At 42.7% G+C, this 26,003-nt stretch overlaps 1 protein-coding gene across 5 annotated transcripts; it reads right to left on the bottom strand.

Annotated features, from left to right (window-relative positions):
- Positions 1-808: 808 nt before the first annotated feature.
- Positions 809-24,350, bottom strand: OAS1 (2'-5'-oligoadenylate synthetase 1). 5 transcript variants are annotated; one of them, XM_050749783.1, is made up of 7 exons: positions 23,899-24,350; positions 22,263-22,551; positions 19,879-20,063; positions 14,516-14,745; positions 13,559-13,712; positions 11,836-11,879; positions 1,898-2,163 (listed from the first exon to the last, which is right to left on the bottom strand). In XM_050749783.1, exons 1-7 carry the CDS (start codon positions 24,340-24,342, stop codon positions 2,160-2,162), a joined length of 1,350 nt encoding a protein of 449 aa, XP_050605740.1. In that variant the 5' UTR covers positions 24,343-24,350; the 3' UTR covers positions 1,898-2,159. The 5 variants fall into 5 exon arrangements, with proteins under 5 accessions (XP_050605741.1, XP_050605742.1, XP_050605740.1 ...); XM_050749784.1 differs by lacking the exon at positions 11,836-11,879 and having other exon boundaries at positions 809-2,163; XM_050749785.1 differs by lacking the exon at positions 11,836-11,879 and having other exon boundaries at positions 809-2,163; positions 19,856-20,016.
- Positions 24,351-26,003: the final 1,653 nt, after the last annotated feature.

Below are 26,003 nucleotides of genomic sequence, written 5' to 3'. Positions count from 1 at the left end.
TGAGTGTTCACTGCAAAATTCTTTCAATGTGGCTGTTTGCTTGGAAATTTTTCTTAATGAACTGTTGGAAGAAACTGGCAAACTATGGCCCAAGGGCCGCATCTGGTCCAGCCTCAACTTGTTTTTGTACTTTTTTTTTTTTTGACAGACTCTCGCTCTGTAGCCCAGGATGGAGTGCATGGCAGGATCTTGGGTCACTGCAACCTCCACCTCACTAGTTCAAGCGATTCTCCTGCCTCAGCCTCCTGAGTAGCTGGGATTACAGGCACCTGCCACCACACCTGGCTAATTTTTGTATTTTTCCTAGAGACAGGGTTTCACCATCTTGACCAGGCTGATCTCGAACTCCTGACCTCAAGTGATCTGCCTGCCTCAGCCTCCCAAAGTGTTGGGATTATAGGTGTGAGCCACTGCACCCGGCTGTTGTACTTTTTAACACGTTTAAATGGTTAAGAAAAAAATCAATAGAAGAATATTAAAAATAAAAGAAGAATATTTTGTGATGTGAAAATTATGAAATTCAGTGCCCATAAACAGAGTTGAATTGAAATGCCGCTACACCCATTTGTTTATATGTTGTCTATGGTTGCTTGCATTATAGCAACAGCAGAGATGAAGAGTCCAACTGAGGTTGGATGGCCCATAACGCCTAAAATATTTACTGTATTGCCCTTCACAGGAAAACTTGGCCAATCTAGCAATCGCTGGGCACGTAGGCGGGACTTAATGATAGCTGCAGTGATTCTCATTTCACAATTCTGTTTTGTTCTTCTACATCAACACTAAGAAACCTTACTCATGACACTTATGATTTTCAAAAAGTATTTTATTTAATCAGCTGGCAGTACCTGGGGGTTGAGAGCAGGGGTAGAGTGAGGTTCAAGGGGGGATCCATTGACAAAGGAGGGAACGACAGTAAGACAGTGTGTTCTTCCAGGAGCTGATGCCACTTGCAGTCACAGTGCTTGAGAAATTGCATAATAGGCTGGAAATGGCAGATTTCTATGTTGATTCTTCATCACAACTAGGAATTATGTGCATTACCTCCATTTAACAGATTATGAAACTGAGGCTCAGAGGAGCTAAGTGACTTGCCTGGGACTGTACAGCAAAGCAGGGCAGGGAATGTGTGCCTACGGAGCTTAATTAAATGGACAAGGAAGCACTAAGACAGCAGGGTAGAAATTAAGAGCATAGGCTTTGAAGGCTGGCAGTTTAGGGTTTGCATACCAGCTCTGCCACTCACCAGTTGTGTGACTTTGGGCACAATGACTTCAACCTGTCTGAACCTCAATTCTCTCATCTGTAGCAACGGGGAAATAATGCATTCATAGGTTTAGCAAAGTGGCTGGCATCAGATAAGCACTGAGTAAATAGCAGTTGTTTTGTTTTTATTACTTTTATGTTATTGTGTTTTTTGTTTGTTTGTTTTTGTTTGTTTGAGAAGGAGTCTCGCTCTGTTGCCCAGGTTGGGGTGCAGTGGCACAAACTCAGCTCACTGCAACCACCGCTCCCCAGGTTCAAGCGATTCTCCTGCCTCAGCCTCCTGATTAGCTGGGATTACAGGGGCTGGCCATGATGCCCCGCTAAATTTCATATTCTTAGTAGATATGTGGGTTCACCATGTTGGCCAGGCTGGTCTCGAACTCCTGGCCTCAAGTGATCTGCCGACCTTGGCCTCCCAAAGTGCTGGGATTATAGGCATGAGCCACCGTGCCTGGCCATGTCATTGTTTTTATGATGATTATTAAGATTAAACCACAGCATCCTTTTCAGTCATACATAGCTAACTCAAGACTGAGATCCCACTATTTGTGTAAATCTACCTAGTATTTTTTTCTTAAATTTTATTTTTTAATGAGGGAGAGAGAAAGAAAGAAGGAGAGAGGGAGGAAGAGAGGGAGGGAGTTCACATGTATGCATATGGGGGCATTGAAAGCAGAGCTGGAAATAGATGCTAATTTTAAGTAGAGAGAGAGGTTGGGTTGCAATTAATTTTATGAGATGTCTGTTTATTATTGAAGATTTTCCTTGCTGTGATTCCTGCCTCCCTAAGCAAACTGGAAAATATAGGATAATGAGGCTCCTCTTGTCTGCTGCAAATTCACCACATGTTCACTAATTACTGGTGTAGTGCCTTCTGCCAACCGGTGTCAGGTTTACCTGAAAATGAAAAAAGGAGTGTGTGCTCACTCTCATATTAAGCAGCCTGTCTGCCCAGAGAGCATCAGTGAGAAAAGCCTATAGAAGCATCTCCGCTCTGGCAGTCAGGAGACCCTAGGTCTTTTTCGTGTTGTTTTGCTGTGCAGTCCCAGGCGAGTCACTTAGCTTCTCTGAGCCTCAGTTTTATTATCTGTCAAATGAAGAGAATGCAGGGCAACAGTTTTAGATGTTTTGGAGTCAGATGGTCTTGAGTTTGAGTCTGGAACCTATCTGTACCACATGAGCAAATGAGTGCCCTCTTCTGAGTCTGTTTCCTCATCATTGAAATGGATTTTATTTATCAAACAATTACCAGATGTCAGGTATCATTCCAAACACTTTATAAATATTAACTCTTTTTTTTTTTTTTTTTTTTTGAGACAGAGTCTCGCTCTGTCACCCAGGCTGGAGTGCAGTGGCCGGATCTCAGCTCACTGAAAGCTCTGCCTCCCGGGTTTATGCCATTCTCCTGCCTCAGTCTCCTGAGTAGCTGGGACTACAGGCACCCGCCACCTCGCCTGGCTAGTTTTTTGTATTTTTTAGTAGAGACGGGGTTTCACCGTGTTAGCCAGAATGGTCTCGATCTCCTGACCTCGTGATCTGCCCGTCTCGGCCTCCCAAAGTGCTGGGATTACAGGCTTGAGCCACCGTGCCTGGCCAATATTAACTCATTTAATCCTTGTACAAATCCTATGAGATAGACGCTATTGTCAGGTTCCTTTTAGAGATAGGGAAACGGCATAGAGAGGTTAGGAAATTAGCCCCATGTCACAGAGTTGGTAATTGGTAGAGCCAGGATTTGAACCCAGGCAGTTGGACTCCAGATTCTTTGCTTTTAGCTCCTTCCTCCTTCCATCATGCTGCTCCACCTCACAAGGTTGTGATGTGAGAATAAAGTGAAATAATGAATGTAAGTTCCCTAGCATGTGTCTGGAAAGTTGTAAATGTCAGTAAGTGGAGACTGCAATGGTTATGGTTATGCCTATTAGTGGAATGAGCTACCCAGGATGCCCCAAAACAAAAGTAAATACAATTCCGGACTGCATGAACAGAAGGCCCAGAAAAAGTATCTCTGTATAGTGTGTGGGTATGTGTGGAAATGGTGACCCAGAGACTTTGGCCAAGATGTTGTAAATATGGAACCCATCAGTGAAAAATCTGGGGTTGGAAGCCAACCATCCTATTTTCCCGAAAACCAGTATATCCAGAAATGTCGATCAGCAGCCAGCTAACCAAGGAGAGTGTGTGTGTTAGAGAAGAGAGAAAGAGAAAGAGCTCCCCGAATGAACGTGTGTTTCACTGAGTGAATGTGTGATGTCAGGGTGTGGGATACTCCCAGGGGAACATAACATTTGAAGGAACACAGTTTGATGGAGTTGATGCCTGCATCAGCAGCCTGTTGCTATTAAAATGAACCCTCATTTTGTTCAGATTTATTCTGGCACTAGGCTCAATATGTCACTTTATACAGTGATCCTGAGTTCAGTGGATTTGCTTATGGTCAGCACAAACCCAAACCAGGAGGGACAGGCATCCACAGTTCTGAGGCTGTCCCTTTTGGCATGATACAGTCTTTGGTCTTCAAGTCATAGGATTCAGTTCAGTAAATGCAAAGGTGTCTGTAGTTTTGGACAAGCTACAACTATGCTGGATTCTGTTTCCAGCATCCTTGCTCCCAAACATAGATGGTTGCTGTGAACTGTGATGTGACCTCTGACAACTTCTCCCTACATTAACACAGTGGAAAAAAAATCAGAAAATCTGATAATTCTTGCTTGATATAAGTGAAAAAGACACTTATACTGCATCTGAGCCATGCTGCAGCTTGGGGGACTGTTTGTTACAGCAGCTAATGTTAGCCTAACTAATACATCAAACTTTGTCCCATGTGATATACCAAGATCGTAGTAGTCCTGCCATAATCATGCATGTTCTATAGAGTAAGGTTGATTTTAGTACAAAGCTGTCATGTGGGAGACTGTGGAGACCTCACCATTTGTGGGAGAGAGCAAAGATGGTGAATAGAAGTCTCCTATGGCCAAACACAAGATCTTTACTTTCACAGGATTCTGGGAGTCACACGGCTAAGAGTAGGGAGAAAGGCATTTCTTAAATTCACCGAAGATCCTATGCTCTGAATGACGTGTGACCAGAGAATTAGAATTGTTGCTAATTTCAGGTATATAGTGATGTTGTGGGAAGTCAGGGACCCTGAACGGAGGGACCTGCTAAAGTCGTGACAGAAGAATATAAATTGTGAAGATTTCATGGTCATGTATCATTTCCTCAATCAATACTCTTATAATTTCCTATGTCTATCTTTACTTTAATCTCTTAATCCCGTCATCTTCATAAGCTGAGGATGTATGTCACCTCAGGACCCTGTGATGATTGCGTTAACTGCACAAATTGTTCTTAAAGCATGTGTGTTTGAGCAATATGTAATCTGGGCACCTTGAAAAAAGAACGGGATAACAGCGATGTTCAGGGAACAAGGGAGATAACCATTAAGTGTGACTGCCTGGGAACCAGGCAGGACAGAGCCTTATTTCTCTTATTACTGAAAATGGGTAAGAGAAGTATCACTGAATTCTTTCCCCGATAAGGAATATTAATAATTAACGGCCCTGGGAAAAGAATGCATTCCCAGTGTAGGGTCTCTAAAATGGATGCTCTGGGAGTGTCTGCCTTATGCCGTTGCAGATAAGGGATGAAATCTGTCCTGGCCTCCTGCAGCGCCCCCAGGCTTGCTGGGATTAGGAAATTCCAGCCTGGCGAATTCTAGTCATACCAGTTCTCCGCTCTTGAACCCTGTTAAGATGTTTATCAATGACAATGTGTGCACAGTGGGACATGAAACTTCATTAGTAATTCTAGTTTCACCCTGACCTTGTGATCTAACCCTGACCTCCTGCCCTATGATCTTTTTGTTGCCCTTGAAGCATGTGATCTCTGTGATCCACACCTATTTGTACACTCTCTCCCCTTTTGAAAATTGGTAATAAAAACTTGCTGGTTTTACGGCTCAGGGGGCATCATGGAACCTGCTGACATGTGATGTCTCCCCTGGACACCCAGCTTTAAAATATCTCCCTTTTGTACTCTTGCCCTTTATTTCTCAGACCAGCCAACACTTAGGGAAAATAGAAAAGAATCTGCTTTGAAATATCAGGGGCTGGTTTCCCCTGACACAGTATGATATTCAAGCATCATGTAATACTCCTCAAACACATGCATTTTTTTATTAACATAAAATTTTAGGCCAGGTGCAGTTGTTCATGCCTCTGTAATTGCAGAATGCTGGGAGGTGGAGGCAGAAGGATTGCTTGAGCCCAGGAGTTCAAGACCAGCCTGGGTACCATAGTGAGAACTGGCCATTGCCCCCCACAGGCTCCTGCCGTCAGATTTATTAGCCCTCTAATAAATTATTAGATCATTTATTAGATAATTATAAGATAAATAGAACTCTATTGATTAGACTACTCATAAATAGTACCTGTTACCTCATCAGACAATTGTCCCTGAGGAGTCTCTTGCTCATCTTTGCATCCCCAGCACTGAGCCAGAACATGGCCCACGGCAGACCTTTGAGAAATATTTTTTGAATAATCATCATCATAAGCTCTAACTTCCTTCAGGATAAGCTATATGTGAGGTACTGGCATAAATCCATCATCCATTAGCTCATTCAGTCCTCTCTGTAACACTAGGAGCCACAATTGCACCCAGATTTATTTATGTATTTATTTATTTACTTATTTCTGAGACAGGATCTTGTTCTGTTGCCCAGGCTGGAGTGCAGTGGCTTGATCATGGCTCGCTGCAGCCTTGACCTTATAGGCTTAAGCAATTCTTCCTCCTCAGCCTCCTGAGTAGCTAGGACTACAGGCATGAGCCACCACATCTGGCTAATTTTTTTTTTATTTTTATAGAGACAGGACCTCACTCTGTTACCCTGGCTGGTCTTGAACTCCTGGGCTCAAGCAATCCTCCTGCCTTGGCCTCCCAAAGCATGACCTCCCATTTGACAGAGGAGAGTCTGTTTCACCAAGGAGTTAGGTAAGTGACTTGACGTCTCATAAGATTCAGAAGCAGGATTTGAGCCCAGGCAGTCTGACTCCCTGGGTTTGATCTGCCTGAAGGGAAGTTTGGAGAGGGGCAATACTGGCCTGTGGCTGGCTGGGAGAGGGGACCCTGGCACCTCACAGACAGGTGTGAAGGCTGTGCAAGGAGGGGATTTGTGTGAGGAAAAGGGGGAGGGTCTGGGAGAGTTCATGCAGGGCCTCAAAGATAGTGGTACATCAAAATTCACCCCCTCATTGAGCTAGGAGACCTAACATGAAGCTGAGTGTGCAGAGTTCACCCATCAACCCTGGACCTCAAACTTGACATTGAACGTTTCCTCATTTTGAACACTTCTACTGTGTCCTAATTTCTTCCGTGAACTTCACTCTCATTTCTGTTGTCTAAACGTTAATTCTTCTTAGTTTTGTTTTCTCATCAGGGAGGAGCTGAGGAAATTTATCTCTGGGGGCTCAGAAATTTCCAGCTCAGGTGCTTCAATTTTATATGATAGTTTCCCTTGTCCTTACACACTTGCTCCTCTGTTTCCAAATCTTGTGAATTTGTCCTTGAACCAGCAGCTCCAAACAACAGCACCCCAGAGCTTTCTGTACTCTGTGCCTTCCAACTTTGCATAAACTATCAGAGCTTAGCTGAGAGAAATACTTGTCAAAAGCTTATTTATTTATTTTTTTTGCAAGAAAAGTGTCTTTATTATTTCCCATGGCCACAGAAAATTAAGAAAAGTATAAAGATCACCTGTAATGCTATAGCCAACTATCACCACTGAAAACGTTTAAATCTCCCATGAACCAACCATTACAAAATGAAATTAAAGAAAGTGTGCCAAGTACGATAGCACTGAAACAAATACCTAGGAATGCATATGACAAAAACCATGAGAGACCTCTCCAGGGAAAATGATAAAACGTTGTCACTGTCACTAAAGAACACTAAACTTAATGAAAAGAAACTCCAAGTTCATGGGTCAGAATCATCAAATTCTATAGGGATCTATATATCTATATATATAATATAGATGTTATTCTTCCCAAGCAAATCTGTGTAATTCTAATCAAATGCCTCCCCATATTTTGGGAGGAGCTTAACAAATTGAGTATAAAATTAATGTAGAAATAAAAAGGGCCAAGAGGAACCAAAGACTTGATAAAAAGAGAACAGAGTTCTCCCAAAGATACTAAGAATTATAAGGCTATAGTAATTAAGACAAGGTTGTATTAACTCAAGGACACAAAAAATAGAGCAATGGAAAAGAGCAGAGTCCAGAAACAGACTCCCACATAGAGGGACTCTGGGAATATTTAAGAGGTGGCTTTGCAAAGTAGTGGAGAGAGCATGGTCCCTTCAACAAATGCTGCTGGGATAACTGAGCATCCACATTGGAAGAACTGGAACTGAACCCCTTCCTCACATGCTGTATGAACATAAATGCCTTTTGTTGTCTGTGCATTTGGTGTCACATCCATGAAATCACTGGGAAGACCAATGTCATGAAGTTTTCCCCATGTTTTCTTCTAGTAGTTTCAGTTTCAGGTCTTATGTTTAAGTCTTTAATCCATTTTGAGTTGATTTTGTGTGTGGTGTAAGGTTAAGGGTCCAGTTTTATTCTTTTGCATGTGGACATTCAGCTTTCCAGACACCATTTGTTGAAGACACTGTCCTTTCCCCATTGTGTATTCTTGGCAGTCTTGTCAAAGATTAGGTGGCCATGTATACAAAGCACAGGCAGCAAAAGCAAAAATAGGCAACTGGGACTACATCAGACTAAAAAGCTTCTGCATAGCAAAGGAGACAATCGACGGGCTGCAAAGACAATCTATGGAATGAAGATAATATTTACAAACCATACATCTAATAAGGGTTAATCTCCACAATATGTAAGGAACTCCTACAACTCACTATCAAAAAAATTAATAATCTGATTTAAAAATGGGCTAAGGATTGGAGTAGATCTTTCTCCAAAGAAGACATACAAATGGATAACCGGTATATGAAAAGATAGTCAATGTCACTAATTATCAGAGAAATGCAAATCAAAATCACAATGCAGTATCACCTTACCCCTGGTAGGATGGCTATCATTTTTTAAAAAAATGAACAAAAGATAACAAGTGTGAGGATGTAGAGAGATGGGAACTCTTGCACACTGTTGGTCAGCCACTGTGAAAAACAGTATGGAGGTTCCTCAAAAAATTGAAAATAGAACTACTGCCGGGCGCGGTGACTCACAGCTGTAATCCTAGCACTTTGGGAAACCGAGGTGGGCAGATCATGAGGTCGGGAGATTGGGACCATCCTGGCCAACACAGTGAAACCCCGTCTCTACTAAAAAATACAAAAAATTAGCCGGGCACAGTGGTGGGTGCCTGTAGTCCCAGCTACTTGGGAGCCTGAGGTAGGAGAACGGTGTGAACCCAGAAGGTGGAGCTTGCAGTGAGCTGAGATCGCATCACTGCACTCCAGCCTGGGCAACAGAGCAAGACTCTGTCTTGAAAAAAAGAAAAAAAAAATTGAACTACCATATGTTGCAGCAATACCACTTCTGAGTATTTATCAAAAAGAATTGAAATCAGGATATCAAAAAGATAACTTGCATTCCCATGTTTACTGCAGCACTATTCACAATAATCCAGTGGAAACAACCTAAGCAGGAGGCCGAGTCCCCTTGGGAAAGGACCCTGTGACACCATAGCATATATAGTAATGGTTTCCCCCAAAGGACCTATAGCCCTTTATTCAGAGGATGATAACACTGGAAAAGGGGAATCACTCAACATTTCTAAGACTGTTGAGCAGAGGATCAACATTGATAACGATGCATGAAAACCCAAAGCATCATCAGATTCTGTCCTCATCAGAGTAGGGGTATATAGGAGCCAAGAGTGAAAAATGGAGCCCTGGCCAAGTCAGGCTTGTAATATGCCCACTGTGTCTATGGACCGACCTGGTGATCATTTCCCTGTCCCCTGAATGTATATTCAAAAAGGACATGCTTGGTAAAAGACACTACCCCACATTGGCCTGAGTGTTAAGTGAGGGCTATCACAGTGAGGAAGGTCATGGCGATGCCTTTGAAAATGTCACCTCCCTGGCCAGGATAGTAAATCAAAACCGCTATTACATCTCAGAGCCAGGGAAGTACAGAAATTAGCACCCTTTTATTAAATCCTAAAGGGCTCTGCAACTGGTATAGGCTTCAGTGCAAGTCGCCCCTCTACTTGGGCCACACCAGCCTGGCAGGCCACACGGTGTCCAAAGTGTTGGTCATGGGAAAAGATGTCATTCAGAGATTACGGCAATATCTAATTAGAGAATTATAACACGGACCCCTCCAGGACTCTGGAGCAAGCCCATGTCATTTGCAGCAAAAATGTCTATGCCCTTTGAAAAACAATCCTGGGGCACTCCTGGGTGCTGTTGTAGATGGAAGGTTGATCATGTGGCCATGTGGCTCTTTGATCAAACAACTAATTACTGATTCCATTAATCTACTGTTGGTTGTGGCACTGCTATAAAGTGAAACACTCTCAAAAGGCAACATAAGTGCATTTTCCATACGGTAAAATACAATGAAACCATTACATTGGGATATCCACGCTCGCCTATTGGCATGGAGTGTGCGATGATAGATTTTATGTGACAACTTGACTGGGCTAAGGGTACCCAGATAGCTGGTAAAACATCATTTCTGGGTGTTTCTGTGAGGGTGTTTCTGAAAGAGATTCACATTTGAATCAGTAGACTGGCATCATCTAATCCAGTCTACAAATAGGACAAAAAGACCGAGGAAGGGTAAATGTGTGCTCAGGTTGAGCTGGGACATTCATCTTTCACTGCCCTTCGACATTGGTGCTTCTGGTTCTCATGGTGCCAGAGCAGGAAAACATAGGAATTCAATGAATGAGGACACATTGAGACCATACTGCAGTGATTAAGAACATGAGCTTTAGAGAGAGAAGGATTAGGGGTTCAAGTTCAGACTCTGCCCCTGACCAGCTGGGCAATCCTGGGCAAGCACTGCAACCTCTTAGAACCTCAAGTTATTCCACTTACTATTATGAGAATAACATCAAAACCCATCTCACAGGGGCAAAACCCATCTCACAGGGGTGCTGGGGGACTAAATGGAAGAATATAATCTGGACAGACCAAAGACTGCTTGCCAGCTACCCAAGTGACCAGCAACTCAGGTGATCAGAGCATTCAAGTTCTTTTGTGAGTATTTATGAGAGTTTTATATTTTAGAGTATTATGAATGATATGCTGATTCTTGGTCCCAAGGACAGTGTAACAATGTGGCAATGTAAGTCAGTATAGTCGAATCTTTAATCCAGTGATTTACCTTGGAGGGCAGAGCTGTCCAATAGAAATACATAATATAATGTAAGCCACATGTGTGATTTCACATTTTCTAGTAAACACAATTAAAAAGGGAAAAGAAAGAGATGAAGCTCATTTTATTTAACTCAAATATATTTAAAAATTGTCATTTCAGCACACAATTAAACAAATTATCAGTTGGCAAGAACTTGGCCTTCTTTTCATTTGTACTAAGTCTTTGTAACCAAGTATATATCTTGCACTCACAGCACACATAGATTTAGACTAGCTATGTTTTAAGCATTTGATACATGTGGCTAGTGGCTGCTGTGTCACATAGAGAGGTTCTAGAATTTTTCTCAGAGATATGGAGAAAGGATAAATCAAGGATGCTTATTTCAGAATTACTAGTAATAGGAAAACCATCTAATATTAAGATGTTTTGCACAAATGTCAACTCCATAAGGACAGGGATTTTTTTTTTTTTTTTTTTTTTTTTACTTAAAAAATTCTGGAAGCCTTGGCTCTGCAGGGTCATGAGGACAGGGATTTCTGTCTGCTTTTGTGCATTGCTATGTTCCCAGTGCCCAGAGCTATGCTTGGCACATAGTAAGTGCTCAATAAATATTTCTTGTTGAATCAATGTATACACACACACACACACAAACACCCACCCACACACACACACCCCCCCGCCCCAGATAGGCATCTGTACTTCTTGGCGGCTCTGTGCCTTGAAGTTAATAAACACCCAATAAATGGTATTTGCTTTATTTTTATTGTTATTGATAATACATTAGACATAACCCTCCCATCAGGTTCTCAGAAGAAAGTCAAGGCTGGAATTTCATTCTCTTATCTAAATCTCTCTGTTCTCTCTCAGGGAATATTTTCAGAGAATAGGTGGAATGAAGCGAGGCTGTGGGGAATGTTATCTATGATAGGAGAGAGGGCATAGAAGGCCAGGAGTCAGGAGACCTGGGTTCTGTCCTGGATTATACACCAGCTCACTGAGGACCTTTGTCCTCTCTGGATCAAGCGTCCCACCTGGAAATGAAGGGGCTGGTCCAGATAACACTGGAGCCCTTTTCCCTAAGATGCACTGGCATTCAGAGGATGGTGCATGTCCAGTTCTCTTCTGCCTGCCGAGTGGATGCTGCCTGGAGTATGCTGGGGCTTTGAGAGAAATAAGGGCACTCATATGTTTGGATGTAACCATGTTGCTGATACATCCTGGGATCGTAGGACTCATCGTCTTCACTGTCGCTTTCAGCCTGAAAGGGTGAGACACATGATCTCATCAGGGAGTCTTCCTACCTTGCAGCTGGATTCAGTGAGCATTTAAGGTGGACACTGTGACATGCCATCTGGATCCCCCTTTGAGGAAAGACTAACAAACCCCAGCTGCTGGGATGGTGGGCAGCAGACAGACTTCAGCCCTCAGCCCGTTTAGGGGTTGCCTCAGCTGCAGAGAGCGTTTTGCTCAAGGCCATGCCCTTTCCCAGGTGCCCAGGCACAGTGAGTGGTCCATGTAGGGGTATAGAGGCCTGGCCACTTCTGTCGCCATGGGGCAGCTCTAAAGGCCATTCCAGCTCCAGGGCTGTCCTTGAAGTTGGCTGAAGCTGGCATTTGCTTTGCATCCCTGTTCACTTCTCCCTATGCTCTTTCTTTCTTTCTTCCTATCCTTTCTTCCCCTCCTTTCCCTGAGTGCTGGTTCCAGTGGCTCTCCCCCAGAACATCCTGCACACTAAATTCCATCCACACTAAATTCCATTCCTAGCCATCTGCAACATCATCAATCCCCTGGAATCAGACAGATTCCTGCTTGGGGGTAGAAAGATCCAAGACTGGGTCCTTTGCCCCTATTTAGCCCAAGGCACTCAGCTGCTCAGAGTCTCCCACTGGTCAGATGAAAGGTGAGGATGAGACCAGGCTGGCTGTTTAGCACCGTGACATGAGCACTGGCTTTAGAGTCCACTGAGTTTGAATCCTATTTCTACCACTCGTGATGTCCTTGAGCAAGTGACCTCACCTCTCTGAGCCTTTGTCTCATCTGTAAGATGGGAACGATAGAAAACATACCTCATGGGACTTTTCAAATGACTAAAAACAGAATGTCCATTCAACTCAGCAACTCCACTACTGAGTATCTACCCAAGGGAAAAGAAATCATTATATCAAAAGACACCTGCACCCATATGTTTATCGCAGTGCTATTCACAATAGTAAAGTCATGGAATCAACTTAAGTGCCCATCAGTGTGGACTGGATAAAGAAAATGTGGTATATCTACACCATGGAATATTATGCAGCCATAAGAAAGAATGAAATCATGGGTGCAGCTGGAGGCCATTATCCTCAGTGAATTAACCCAGAAACAGAAAACCAAATACTTAACATCTGCTAAAGATGGGAACAATAGACACTAGGGACTCCAAAAGGGAGGAGGGAGGAAGAAGGGGAAGGGTTGAAAAAACTCCTTTTGGGTTCTCTGTTCACTAATTGGGTGACAGGATCAATAAAGGCCCAAATTCCACCATTACACAATATAGCTGTGTAACAAATGGCACATGTGCCATCTGAACCTAAAATAATAAAAATTAAAAAAAAGAAAACATGCCTCATGGGATTGTTGTGAATATTTAAAGAGATAGTGTATATTAAAGGGCTTAGGACAGAACCTGAGCCCGAAGCAGACAGTCAGTAAATAGTGCTACAGATTATTATTATTACTTTTAGGGGAATGAACTCTGGACAAGGGATGTGAAGATTCCAGAAACCCTCGATTGTGACCAAAATGACTGTTAAATATGGAGCACAGCCTGGAACTATATGAATACAAATGGCCTTGGCAAGAGGTAAGTTCTTTGGAAAGAATGGTCTCCAGCTATATGTCTCAAGCTGTGTGGAGAGGGGCAGGGATGAATGGCAGGGAGGAAGCAGGAGGTCTCACCAGCAGAATCCAGGAGCTCACGGGGGACCCATCCCAATTCTTAAAGCATGGGTAATTCAGCCAGGCCTCAGCCTCTTGTGCCAGCTGCCTCCAACCCTTTGTGTCTCCACCACCCAGGTTTCCTGTAGGGTCCGCCGGGTCCAGAATCACAGGCCTGCAGAGCAACATTTAGAGAGGGACAAGTGAGAAGCTGGGGCTCAGTCCAGGGAGTCCAGATGCTCCTTGGAGAGCAAAATAGCAGCCTGGGATGGACTGGGACTCAGAGCATGAGGAAGGGCTCCCTGGGGTATGTCCCCAGTGCCCTGTTCCCCAGCGGGCCGTGAGCATGAGGAGAAGGAGCCTTGCACTTGCGCCTGACAGATGTGGGTTTGAATCCCACCTCTGCCCTTTATGAGTGATGTGCCCTTGAGTAGGTCACTTGAACTCTCTAAACCTCAGGATTCTTATCTGTAAAATGGAGATAGTTCCACATAAGTATCTCAAAGGCTATGGTGTGAGGATAGAAAAAGCCCAGTTATGTGAAATGCTCAGCACAGTGACTACAACATAACATACATGTCAGTAATATTGATAATAATTTTTACTATTATATTAGCATGTGTTAGTCTTACAGCAAGCTTTCAATACCTGGGAGCAATTACTATCATTGTTGTTGCTGCTGTTCTTATTTCAGTTCAAATTCCAGCTATTTTACTCATTTTCTGTTAAGGGCTGGACGAGCTCCTTACCTCTCAGAACCTCAGTTTACTCACCTGTAAAATGATAGTGCCTGCCTCACAGGGTTTGAGGTAGGTGTTTAAATCAGGTGGCAGTAGTAAAATGCCCAGTACGAATGACAGGCAAGAGGATATTCTCACTAAGTGGGGAGCCCTCCCACCTTCTCCATTTCCAAGGCACTGTACCTGTGTCCAGGTGTTCATTTACATAGGGGAGCTAAGCCACGTGGGGATAGCATACCTGGGTTTCCTGAGCTGCCTGCTCAGGTACTTTCCAATAATGGGGTTTTGAAAGTCATAATACTTTGTCCAGTAGACGCAGAGTTGCTGGTAGTTTATGACTAATTCCAAGACCGTCCGAAATCCCCGGGCTGTGTTGAAATATCTTTCCGTGCTCCCTCGCTCCCAAGCATAGACTGTCAGGAGCTCCAGGGCATACTGAGGTGGCAGCTTCCCAAGCTTCTTCTTACACTGAGAAGAGGAAAAACAATCAGAAAAACAATTGGTTTGCTCAACTTTTGTGTAAACTCCATTTCTCATGGGTCAAATCCAGCCTGCCACCGGTTTTTATAAAGTTTCCTTGGAACAAATCCAGGCTCATTCATTTATGTATAGTTTATGACTGCATTCATGCTACAAAGGCAGGGTTAAGTAGCTGCAACAGAGGCTGTGCAGTCCACAAAGTCTAAAATATTTACTACCTAGCCCTTTGTTTTTTTTAAAAAAGTGTGCTGGCCCCTTGTCAAGAGTGCTGGATTCTTATTGATGTGAGTTTGAATCCTGGCTTCACCATTGTCCGATTCTAAGTTGATGACTTAGACTCACAGACCTCATTATTTTCATCTGCTAAGTGAGTGGTCATAATAGCACCTATCTTATAAAGATACTATGAAAATTAACTGAGAAGAAGGACTTGTAATGTTCCTAAGAAATGCACAGAAGCAAATGAAGTTCTTTCTGGAGGAGTATACATAATCCAAAACCTGAAATTATTTCACACATAATTTTCAAATACAATGACCAGCACATATGCAACCAGGCACAAAAGGAAACAAAACACTAAGAGTTATGACCAACAGAAAAAAGAGAAATAGTAATAAACTTACAAAACTTTAAATATTGAAAGACTGAATACAGACTTTAAAATAACTAGGAACCCTACAAGGAAAACTACAAAACATTGCTAAAGAATTCATAGACAACACAAACAGATGGAAACACATCCCATGCTCATGAACGGGTAGAATTAATATCGTGAAAATGACCATACTGCCACAAACAATCTACAAATTCAATGCAATTCCCATCAAAATACCATCATCATTCTTCACAGAACTAGAAAAATGTACAATCCTAAAATTCATATGGAACCAAAAAAGAGCCCACATAGCCAAAACAAGGCTAAGTAAAAAGAACAAATCTGGAGGCATTACATTACTAGACTTCAAGCTATACTATAAGGCCATAGTCACCAAAACAACATGGTACTGGTATAAAACTAGTCACATAGACCAATGGAACAGAATAGAGAACCCAGAAATAAAGCTAAAAACTTACAGCCACTGATCTTTGACAAACCAAACAAAAACATAAAGTGGGGAAAGGACGCCCTATTCAACAAATGATCCTGGGATAATTGGCAAGTTGCATGTAAAAGAATGAAACTGAATCCTCACCTCTGCCCTTATATAAAAATCAACTCAAAATGAATCAAATACTTAAATCTAAGACCTGAAACCATAAAGGTTCTAGAAGATAACATCCAAAAAACCCTTCTACACATTGGCTTAGGCAAAGACTTCATGACAAAGAACCCAAAAGCAAATGCAACAAAAACAAAGATAAATAGATGGGACTTAATTAAACTAAAAAGCTTCTGCAAAACAAAAGAAATAATTAGCAGAGTTAACAGACAGCCCACAGAATGGGAGAAAATCTTCACAATCTATACATCCAACTGATATGCAGAATCTACAAAGAACTCAGACGAATCAGTAAGGAAAAAACAAACAACCCCATCAAAAAGTGGGCTAAGGACATGAACAGAGAATTCTCAAACGAAGATATACAAATACCAACAAGCATATGGAAAAATGCTCAACATCCCTAATTATCAGGGAAATGCAAATCAAAACCACAATGTGATACCACCTCGCTCCTGCAAGAGTGGTCATAATAAAAAATAAAAAAAATAATAGATGTTGGTCTGGATGTGGGGAAAAGGGAACACTTTTACACTATTGGTGGGAATGTAAACTCATACAACCACTATGGAAAACAGTGTGGAGATTCCTTATAGAACTAAAAGTAGATCTACCATTTGATCCAGCAAACCCACTAGTAGGTATCCACTCAGAGGAAAAGAAGTCATTATACAAAAAAGATACTTGCACACACATGTTTATAACACCCCAATTTGCAATTGCAAAAATATGGAACCAACCCAAATGCCCATCAATCAATGAGTGGATAAAGAAAATGTTAAACACACACATACACATGCACACACCATGGAATACTACTCAACCATAAAAAGGAACAAAATAATGGCATTCACAGCAACTTGGATGGAACTGGATACTACTATTTTAAGTAAGTAACTCAGGAATGGAAAACCAAACATTGTATGTTCTCACATATGTGGGAGCTAAGCTATGAGGAAGCAAAGGCATAAGAATGATACATGGGACTTGGGGAACTTTGGGGAAAAGGTTGGGGGTGGCAAGGGTTAAAAGATTACACATTGGGTACAATGTACACTGTTTGGGTGATGGGTGTACCAAAATCTCGGAAATCACCACTAAAGAACTTATTCATGTAACCAACCACCACCTGTTCCCCCAAAAACCTATTGAAATAGAAAAATTAAAAAAACATAGTTGTCTCTCTGTGATCAGCGGTTTGAATGAGGACAGGAAAGGAGAGGTATCAGGTATCAGAGCCATGTATGTATACACATGAATCTGTGTGTGCTCATGTCACAGAAAAGAAGTGCAAATAAAACATAAGATTAACAAATAATAAAAATTAAAAATAAAATAAGTAGGAATATCATATTCACAGGATAAAAAAAGAACTTTCAATAGTTAGCAGGGAATTAAAAGCCATAAGAAGTAACATGGTAGATACAAAAATATGAAATAGAAATTTTAGGATAAAAATGGCAACTGTAATTAACAGTGCAACAGCAAATTAGATATAGCTAAAGAGAAAATTAGTTAATTGGAAGGTAGATTAGAAGAAACTATTCAGAATAAAGCATGGAAAAATAGACAAAAAGATGAAAAATACAGAAGAGAGTATAGAGATATGAAAGATAGAGTAGGATCTAACATACATTTAATTGGAATTCCGGAAGGTGAGGAGAGAATGAGGGAGAATCAATCTTTTAGAAGGATGGCTGAGAAGTTTCAAAACTGATTAAAGATATCTATCCACAGATTCAGGACTCTTAAAGGAATCCCTATCAGGACAAATAATAGGAACCCATCATTGAGACACAGCAGACTGAAGCTAAACAAAATCAAAGACAAAGAGAAAACTTTTACATGCAGCCAGAGGAATAAGATAGGTTACCTACAAAAGAGCTGCAGTAAAGACTGGCAACTGACTTTTTAATGATGACAGTGGAAGATGGAATGATATATTTAATGTACTGAAATGACCACCCAGCAAAAGCACCCTTCAACAATGAAGGCAAAAGCATGACATTTTCAGACAAAAACTGAGAGAGTTTACTACCAATAGACCATCATCAAAAGAAATCCCAAAGGATGTATGGTCATTTAGGAAAATTACCCCAGATGGAATGTTAGAGGTGTAAGAAAGAATGAATAGTGAAGAAAGTGGTAAATCTGTGAGTAGATTAATTAAACATTTGGCTGTAAAACAATAATAATACTTCGAGGCACTTGAAAATATAAAGAGACTTGAAATATACAAGAAATGTAGCATACCAGTTGGAGGTGGTGATGATGGTGGTTAGTGGAGTTAAAATACTGTAATCTTGTCTTGTTTTAAAGGAGAAAAGCATCAAGAAAGAAAGAAAAAGACAATCCTTGGCTGTGCAGGACTCTCGTAATCATTGTACAGCAATTAGTATTTCTGCCTTCTTTCCACTAAATGTAAGTAGCACCCATGTCCTCCCATTACCACGGTTACCAAAAACACCCTCATTAATTTTCAATATGTCCCTGGGGGCAGTGCTGCTTTTGTCAAGAACTGCTTTTGTAAGTTCTACAATGCTCAGGCTCCATGATTAAAATTCATGGAACAGCAAACACTTAGAAGTCTAGCAACTAAATGATTGTCTTTTTTTTTTTTTTACCTAGAGGTGTTACTTTTAAATTGGAAAATGTATCCCTGATTATTTTCATTCATTCATTCATTCATTCATTCAAGAAATATATATTGAATGCCTATTATTATCAGGCAAACTCTTAAGTCAGTAGACCGAAATTTGAGTTTTTGTTTGTTTGTTTGTTTGAGGCAAGATCTTGCTCTGTCATACAGACTGGAGTGCAGTAGCACAGTCTTGACTTACTGTAACCACCTCCTCCCAGGCTCAAGCGATCCTCCCACCTCAGCCTCCCCAGTAGCTGGGACTGCAGGTGTTCACCATCACATCTGGCTAAATTTTTAGTTTATTTTGTAGAGATGAGGTTTTGCCATGTTGCTCAGGCTAGTCTTGAACTCCTGGGCTCAAGCAATCCACCTGCCTTGGCCCCCCAAAGTGCTGGGATTACTGGTGTGAGCTACCATGCCCAACCAAATTCAAATTTTACTTCTGCTACTTATTGGCCGAATAAGCCATGTGACCCAAGGAGTTTCTCTTGTTGTAAAATGGGTTTCATGATAATACCTAACCTTATCTAACTTACAGAATCACTGTTAAAGTTGACTAAGATGCAGGGCATTTAAAAGTGAACAGAAAAGTGTATCACATCTGCAAAACATAGATAAGCTAAGCACATAATACATGTTAGTTTTTATTATGTGTACTCTTGTGGTGGCTAAAAGATGCCACATTAATCAGGACCGACTATATGCCATGTTACTGTAGCTGTGGCATGCTACTCATTGCAGATGAGAAAGCAGAAATAACAGAAAGGTTAAGTTGCTTACTTAAGGCCAGCTAGCCAGTAAGTGGGAGGAAAGAGCATCTGAACATATATTTGTTTGAAACTCTTGTTTTAACTTATCCACCTTCTGAAGAGTGTGGTTGACTCTCTCTCTCTCTCTTTGCCTCTCTCTCTCTCTGTGTGTGTGTGTGTGTGTGTGTGTGTGTGTAGCATTGATTCATTTATTCAACAATTATTTACACCTATTATGCACCAGGCTGTTTTAAGTTCTGGGGATATAGCAGTGAACAGAACACCAAAATCCCTTCCTTCCTCTCTTCCTTCCCTTTCATTCTCCCTTCTATTGCAGCCTCCTCCCTCTACCCTCTCCACCTCTTTTTCCTTTCTCTCCTCTTTCCCTCCCTCTGTTTCCCTCCACCACTCCCCCTCCTCTTTCCTTCACTCCCGTCTTTCTCTGCTCCCCCAAACCCTCCTCTGCTCCCAGTCGAGACAGGACCCGCCAGGCCTGGTAGGAGGGCCATACATTTTGGTACCAGTGCTTGACTAGGCGGATGAGGCTCTTGAGCTTGGTGGGGCGCTGCTTCAGGAAGTTTCTCTGTAGTTCTGTGAAGCAGGTGGAGAACTCGCCCTCTTTCTGCAGGGAGACGCACTCCTTGATGAGCTCGACATAGATTTGAGGGTTAGGTTTATAGCCACCAGTCAACTGACCTGTTCGGGCAAAACCCACAATTTAGGTGTCAGCTCTTCTCAGAAGTTCCTTCAGTCACTCTGAGGGGACAATCTCCCTGGCCATGGGATTTGATTGGAAAGTGCAACAAACCCAGGACTGGGAAGCCTGAGGTCCATTCCCGATCCTCCCTCCTGCCCTCTCCACTGCCATCACCCCATCCAAGCCACCACATCACTCGCTGGAACTATGGCAGCAACCTCTTTACAGGTTCCCCCACAGCCTGTTCTCAACCTGGCACCTAGAGAGAACTTTTAAAATCTGATCATGCTGCTTCCTGCATCCCACAACATCTGGAATTTTAAAACCCAGAGTCCTTATGGTGGCCAATGATATCTAGTGTGATCTGGTCTCTGGAACCTCTCTCACCTCACCTCCTCTCTTGCTTCCTTTGCCCACTTTCTACTTCTCTGACTTTTTCCTCTCTTCTTCAAATGTGCCACGGTCACTGCTGCTGCAGGGCCTCTGTACTTGCCGTTCCTCTTCCCAGAACCTCCAGATCTTCCCAAGTTTCACTCCTTCTCATCACTCAGGCTCAGGGACCCTCCCTCCGGATCCTGTCTAAAAAAGCCCCCTAACTCCCATGGCTGTCTATTGTTTCATCCTACTTCGTTTTTTTTTTTTTTTTTTTTTTTTTTCCAAGATGGAGTCTCGCTGTGTTGCCCAGGCTGGAGTGCAATGGCATGATCTTGGCTCATTGCAGCCTCCATCTCTTGGGTTCAAGCAATTCTCCTGCCTCAGCCTCCCAAGTAGCTACGATTACAGGCGTGCACCACCATGCCCAGCTAATTTTTGTATTTTTAGTAGAGATGAGATTTCACCATGTTGGCCAGGCTGGTCTTGAACTCCTGACCTCAAGTGATCCCCCTACTTTGGCCTCCCAAAGTGCTGAGATTACAGGTGTGAGCTACTGTGACCAGCCTTCTCCCTCTTGTCTTTTACAACCGTTGTACTCTAGCCCCCAACACAGGAGATGGCACAAATGAGAGAATCCAAAACTTTCTCACACCCTGGTGTCTTTGGAGTGTCAGCCTTTTATTTTTATGGCTGCCCTAGCACTAAAGGAAACTGTGACAGTACCTTTAATTAAGTACTAATTACTTGATAATTAATCACTAATTATTGTTTAATGACCAACTATTAATTAGTAGCCACTAATAGTAAGTTCAAACAATTTAATAGTAGCTGTTTGTTTGGTTTGTGACAGACGTCATTGCATTTCCCTCAACAAATTAAAATCTGAACTATTCCGTGTCCCTCTCTGAGTTCACTGTGGTGTTCTGAGGCGCCTTCATACACAGCTGGGAAATTCATAGTTTTGATTGATTGACTGATTGAGACAGGGTCTTGCTCTTGCTCTGTGCCCAGGATGGAGTGCAGTGGCACATTCGTGGCTCACTGACACCTTGAACCCTTGGCTGTCCTCATGTGATCGTTCAGTCTCAGCGTCCTGAATAGCTGCGACCACAGGCATGTACCACCACACTTGGCTAATGTTTTAAAATTTTTAGTAGAGATGAGGTTTCACTTTGTTGCCCAGGCTAGTCTTGAGCTCCTGGGGTCAAGCGACCCTCCCGCCTCAATCTCCCAAAGTGTTGGAATTACAAGCATGAGCCACCACACTTGGCTGGAAGTTCCTATTTTTGAACACCTGTTACTCATCAGAGCTGAATGTAGATGATCATTTATCAGTTAAAATAATGATATGATATAGGCAGCGTGGTTTTACCAATTCTCCTGATGTGGCGAGGGAGCCTCTGAGAGGTTACACTTCCTGTCCAAATGTTCCTGCAGATTATAAATATCTATCTCCCAACATGCTGCATACGTTTGATGAGATCTCATGTTGGGACAAAGATGAAAGTAACATGAACTTTAAGCCACATCTTTGCTGCCTGATTTTAGAAAGATAAAATTCACACATTTTGCCATAAACAGAACAGTAAGCCTTGCAGATGTTCTGTAAGAAACGTCTTTGTCCTCACATTATGCCAATTTGCTGTTTAGTGTCTCTCCTGTGATAGATCATGACCATATTCATTCTTGCCCTGGAAGAGATCCTAAGGTCTCCTCCCACCCTGCTTTAGAGGGATGCCCTGTTGGGGCAAAAAGCTCTCAAGCTGTGGGAGATTTCTGCTCAGAAATGGGAAGAGGGAGAAAAAGAAGCTGGGAGCTCTCACCCAGGGCATCAAAGGCAGGCAGCACATCGAACTCCACCCCCTCCCCGAGCTGGGGCGAACTCAGCACGAAGCTGAGCGCGCGGGGATTGTCCCAGCGTGGAGCCTGGACCTCAAACTTCACGGAAAATGCTCTCTCTCTTTGACAGGCTTCCAGCTGTTTCCTAATTTCCCGGATGAACTCTCCCCGGCGATTTAACTGATCCTGAAAAGTCGTGAGAGGACTGAGGAAGACAACCAGGTCAGCGTCAGATCGGCCTCTGAGGGAGGTGCCTTTGCCAGAGGAGCCACCCTGAAAAAGAAGACAAGAATAATAACTGACATTAGTGAGGCAAACCTCCCTAAATAAAATGACAGGAGCAACCACTAACATTATGGAGCATTAGCCACTGTCCTGAAGGCATCGCATGTCTTAAACTCCTATGATGCTCGCAATGATGCTATGATTTGGGTGCCATTATCATTAGTCCCCATTTTACAGATGGGAAATGGATGCTCAGTGAGATAATATATCAGCCCCATCGCCCAGCTAGTAGGTGGCAGATACAATTCAAACCTGGGGGCCTTCTTCCAGGATCTGTGTTCTTTTCCCATTGTCCTTTACTATGCCCAAGACTAGCTTATGCTGGGTGGTTCACACTTACTATTTCACTTAATCTGCACGGCCCTGTGAGGTGTTGAGGGGAAGAGGAGGAAAAATCAGTTAGGTAAACGGTCAAGGCTGGGCCCTGGAGGAGTGGCCTGCCTGAAACTGGCGCAGGAAGTGGGGCTTATCTGAAACAAAGCCACAGTCATACGTACAAGAGAAGCGACGCTTTGTGCTTGCCTGGAGACATACCCACAGCTGCATAAGGTAAGGGGAGTTGCACAGCTTTACTGACAAGTTTCTCAAACAGTTACAGGGAAGAGAGCAGTTTCTTGTAAAAGTTTTTTGCATTCATCTGCGATCCGGCAATCCACTCAGACTTCCCTCTCCACAGCAGAGAGAGCTTTCTTCTTTTGCTTACTGAACTTTTGCTCCAAGCTCACCTTTGTGTCCATGTTCCTTAATTTTCTTGGACGCAGGACAAAGAACCTTGGGTACTAATTCAGACAATGAGAAGCTGCTACATTAAGGTGCATTGGCAAGACTGCAACAGTATGGGGGATTATGGCTGAGGAAACTGGGACACAGAGCAGTTAAGTGACTCGCTCAAGGTCTTGCAGCCAGCAGATGCTATTTGTTTTCAAAACATATGATTCTTCACTGCAGAAATGGTGAGCCCCTAGCCTGGCCACTAATTAGCCAGTGGTTTACCAGAGCTGGGCTTCAGTTTCCCTTTTTCTGAAATGGTCATGGCCTAGGACAGTGGTTCATAAACTTTAATGGGAAGGTCGGGGGGAGGGTCACTTGTTAATAATAGGGATGTAGCATTTCACCCCAGAATCTATTTTATCATACTGTGTGGATAAGTAAGAAACCACCAGCCCATAAGATCTCAGCTGTCTGTACTCACATTTGCACCCTGGGTTCTAGGTTTCTCTCTCTCTCTCTCTCTCTTTTCTTTCTCTCTCTCTCTTTTCTTTCTCTCTCTCATTCTCAATCTCAACGCTTGTGCGTTCAGCCACCCCTCCCCTGGCCAGGCAGGCCTGGACTCACCTTTACCACCTTGGACACACGTACAGGGTAGGAGCTACCTCGGAAGCACCTTTCCTTCAGGAACCCACAGATGATGTCAATGGCATGGTTGATTTGCATGCGAAAATGCGTGTCTGGCAAGAGATAGTCTTCAATGAACTTGTCCAGAGATTTGGCTGGGGTTTTTCTGAGATCCATCATCGACAGGAGAGACAGTGGCAACAGAACTGGCTCCCAGACCTGTTCACTTTTATCTCTTCTGCTGACTGAGCCTGGGCTGCTGTTGGTTTCGTTTGCTCGGAAGGGAGGAGCCGTCTTTTCATTTTCCTTTTGCAAATCAGACACTCCCCTGATTCCAGTGCTGAATTTCATCTGCTTGCTTTCTGCTTCCTGAAACTTACCCTTTGTCCTTAAACCAGCAACTAGCAGCCCAGCCTTTCTCTGAACTCTATTCTGGAAATGCATTTTAACCCCCAGCCAACATAAATCATATTTAACAGATTTTGTGTTTCCTTCTTTATCTTTTTTTTGTTGTTGATGAAATCATTTCACAGTTGTCTGTGGTATTTTCCAGCAATTCATGCCCATTGCAAAAAGAAAAAAGTCAGAGAAATCAGGAAGTGGAAAGATTATCTATGATTCTAAAACTACAAAATTGCCTCTATAAACATTTTGATATAGAGCTTTCCAGATTTTTTTTTATGTTAACACACACACAAACAGAGGTCTCTTTTCTTTTTCTTAAGAATGGTATTATACTATGCTTTTTTCCCTTTCAATTAGTAGATTTTTTACTTTATTATCTTTTGGAGACAGGATCTTGCTTTGTTACCCAGGCTGGAGTGCAGGGGCATGATCATGACTCACTGCAACCTCAACCTCCTGGATTCAAGCGATCCTCCTGCCTCAGCCTCCTGAATACCTGGGACTACAGGCATGCGTTACTGCACCCAGCTCATTTTTTATTTCTTGTAGAGATAAGGTCTTGGTATGTTGCCCAGGTTGGATTTTGTTTTTCACAGCAGTTTTAGGCTTACAGAAAAATTGAGCTGAATGTGCAGAGAGTTCCGTAAGAGCTCTCTCCTTCTGCCAATAAGTTCCTCTATTATTAACAGTGTGTGATACATTTGTTACAATTGATGAATTGATATTAATACATCATAATTAACAAAAGTCCATTTACATTAAGGTTTACATTAAGGTTCACTCTTGTGTCCTGCAGTTCTGTGGGTTTTGCCAAACATAACAGGTCATGTATCCACCATTATAGCATCATGCAGGATAGTTCTGAGATAGGAGGTGGGGCTCAGCTTCAGAGGTGGGGCTTGACTCAGGGCCAGATTGAAGACTGGCTGGCATGAGCACCAGCACCATGAACAGTTTCCTCATTCCCTGGCAATGACCCAGAAGTTACCACCCTTCTTCTAGAAATTTCTGAATAACCTGCCTTTACTTTGAATGTATTTAAAAGTGGGTATGAAAGTGACCGTAGAACTGCCCTGAGCTGCTGCTCTCCAAGCACTGCCTATGGGGTGGCCCTACTCTGAGTCACAGAGCTATAACCTTGCTGCCTCAGTAAACCTTTTTCTTCCTCCTCTAGCTCACCCTTGAATTCTTTCCTGGACAAAGCCAAGAACCTTCCCGTACAATGTCCCAATTTTGGGGCTCCCCTGCCCTGCAACAGTTCAACTACCTTAAAACCCCCCGTGCCTCACCTGTTCATTCCTCTCTGAGTTAGATCTTTCTTCTCCTAATATACGCATTCAACGCTATAAATTTCCCTCTAAACACTACTTTCACTACTTCCCACACTTTTGGATAGGCTGCTTTTTCATTTTAATTTAATTCAAAAAATGTTTATTTATTTTGTTGAGATGGGGTTTCACGCTGTTGCCCAGGCTGGGGTGCAGTGGCACAATCTTAGCTCACTGCAGCCTTGACCTCCCGGGCTTAGGCGATCCTCCCACCTCAGCCTCCCAAAGTGCTGGGATTATAGGCGTAAGCCACTGCGCCTGGCCCAAAATATTTAAAAATCTCTCTTGAGACTTCTTCCTTGCCCCAGGTGTTATTCAGAGGTGTGTTCTTTAATCTCCATATATTGTGGAATTTTCCAGCTATCTTTCTTT

The sequence above is a fragment of the Macaca thibetana genome, chromosome 11 (assembly GCF_024542745.1).
Source record: "Macaca thibetana thibetana isolate TM-01 chromosome 11, ASM2454274v1, whole genome shotgun sequence".
NCBI lineage: Eukaryota > Metazoa > Chordata > Mammalia > Primates > Cercopithecidae > Macaca > Macaca thibetana.
The sequence above is the reverse complement of the archived record's forward strand: the minus strand, read 5'-3'. Positions and strand labels throughout refer to the sequence as shown.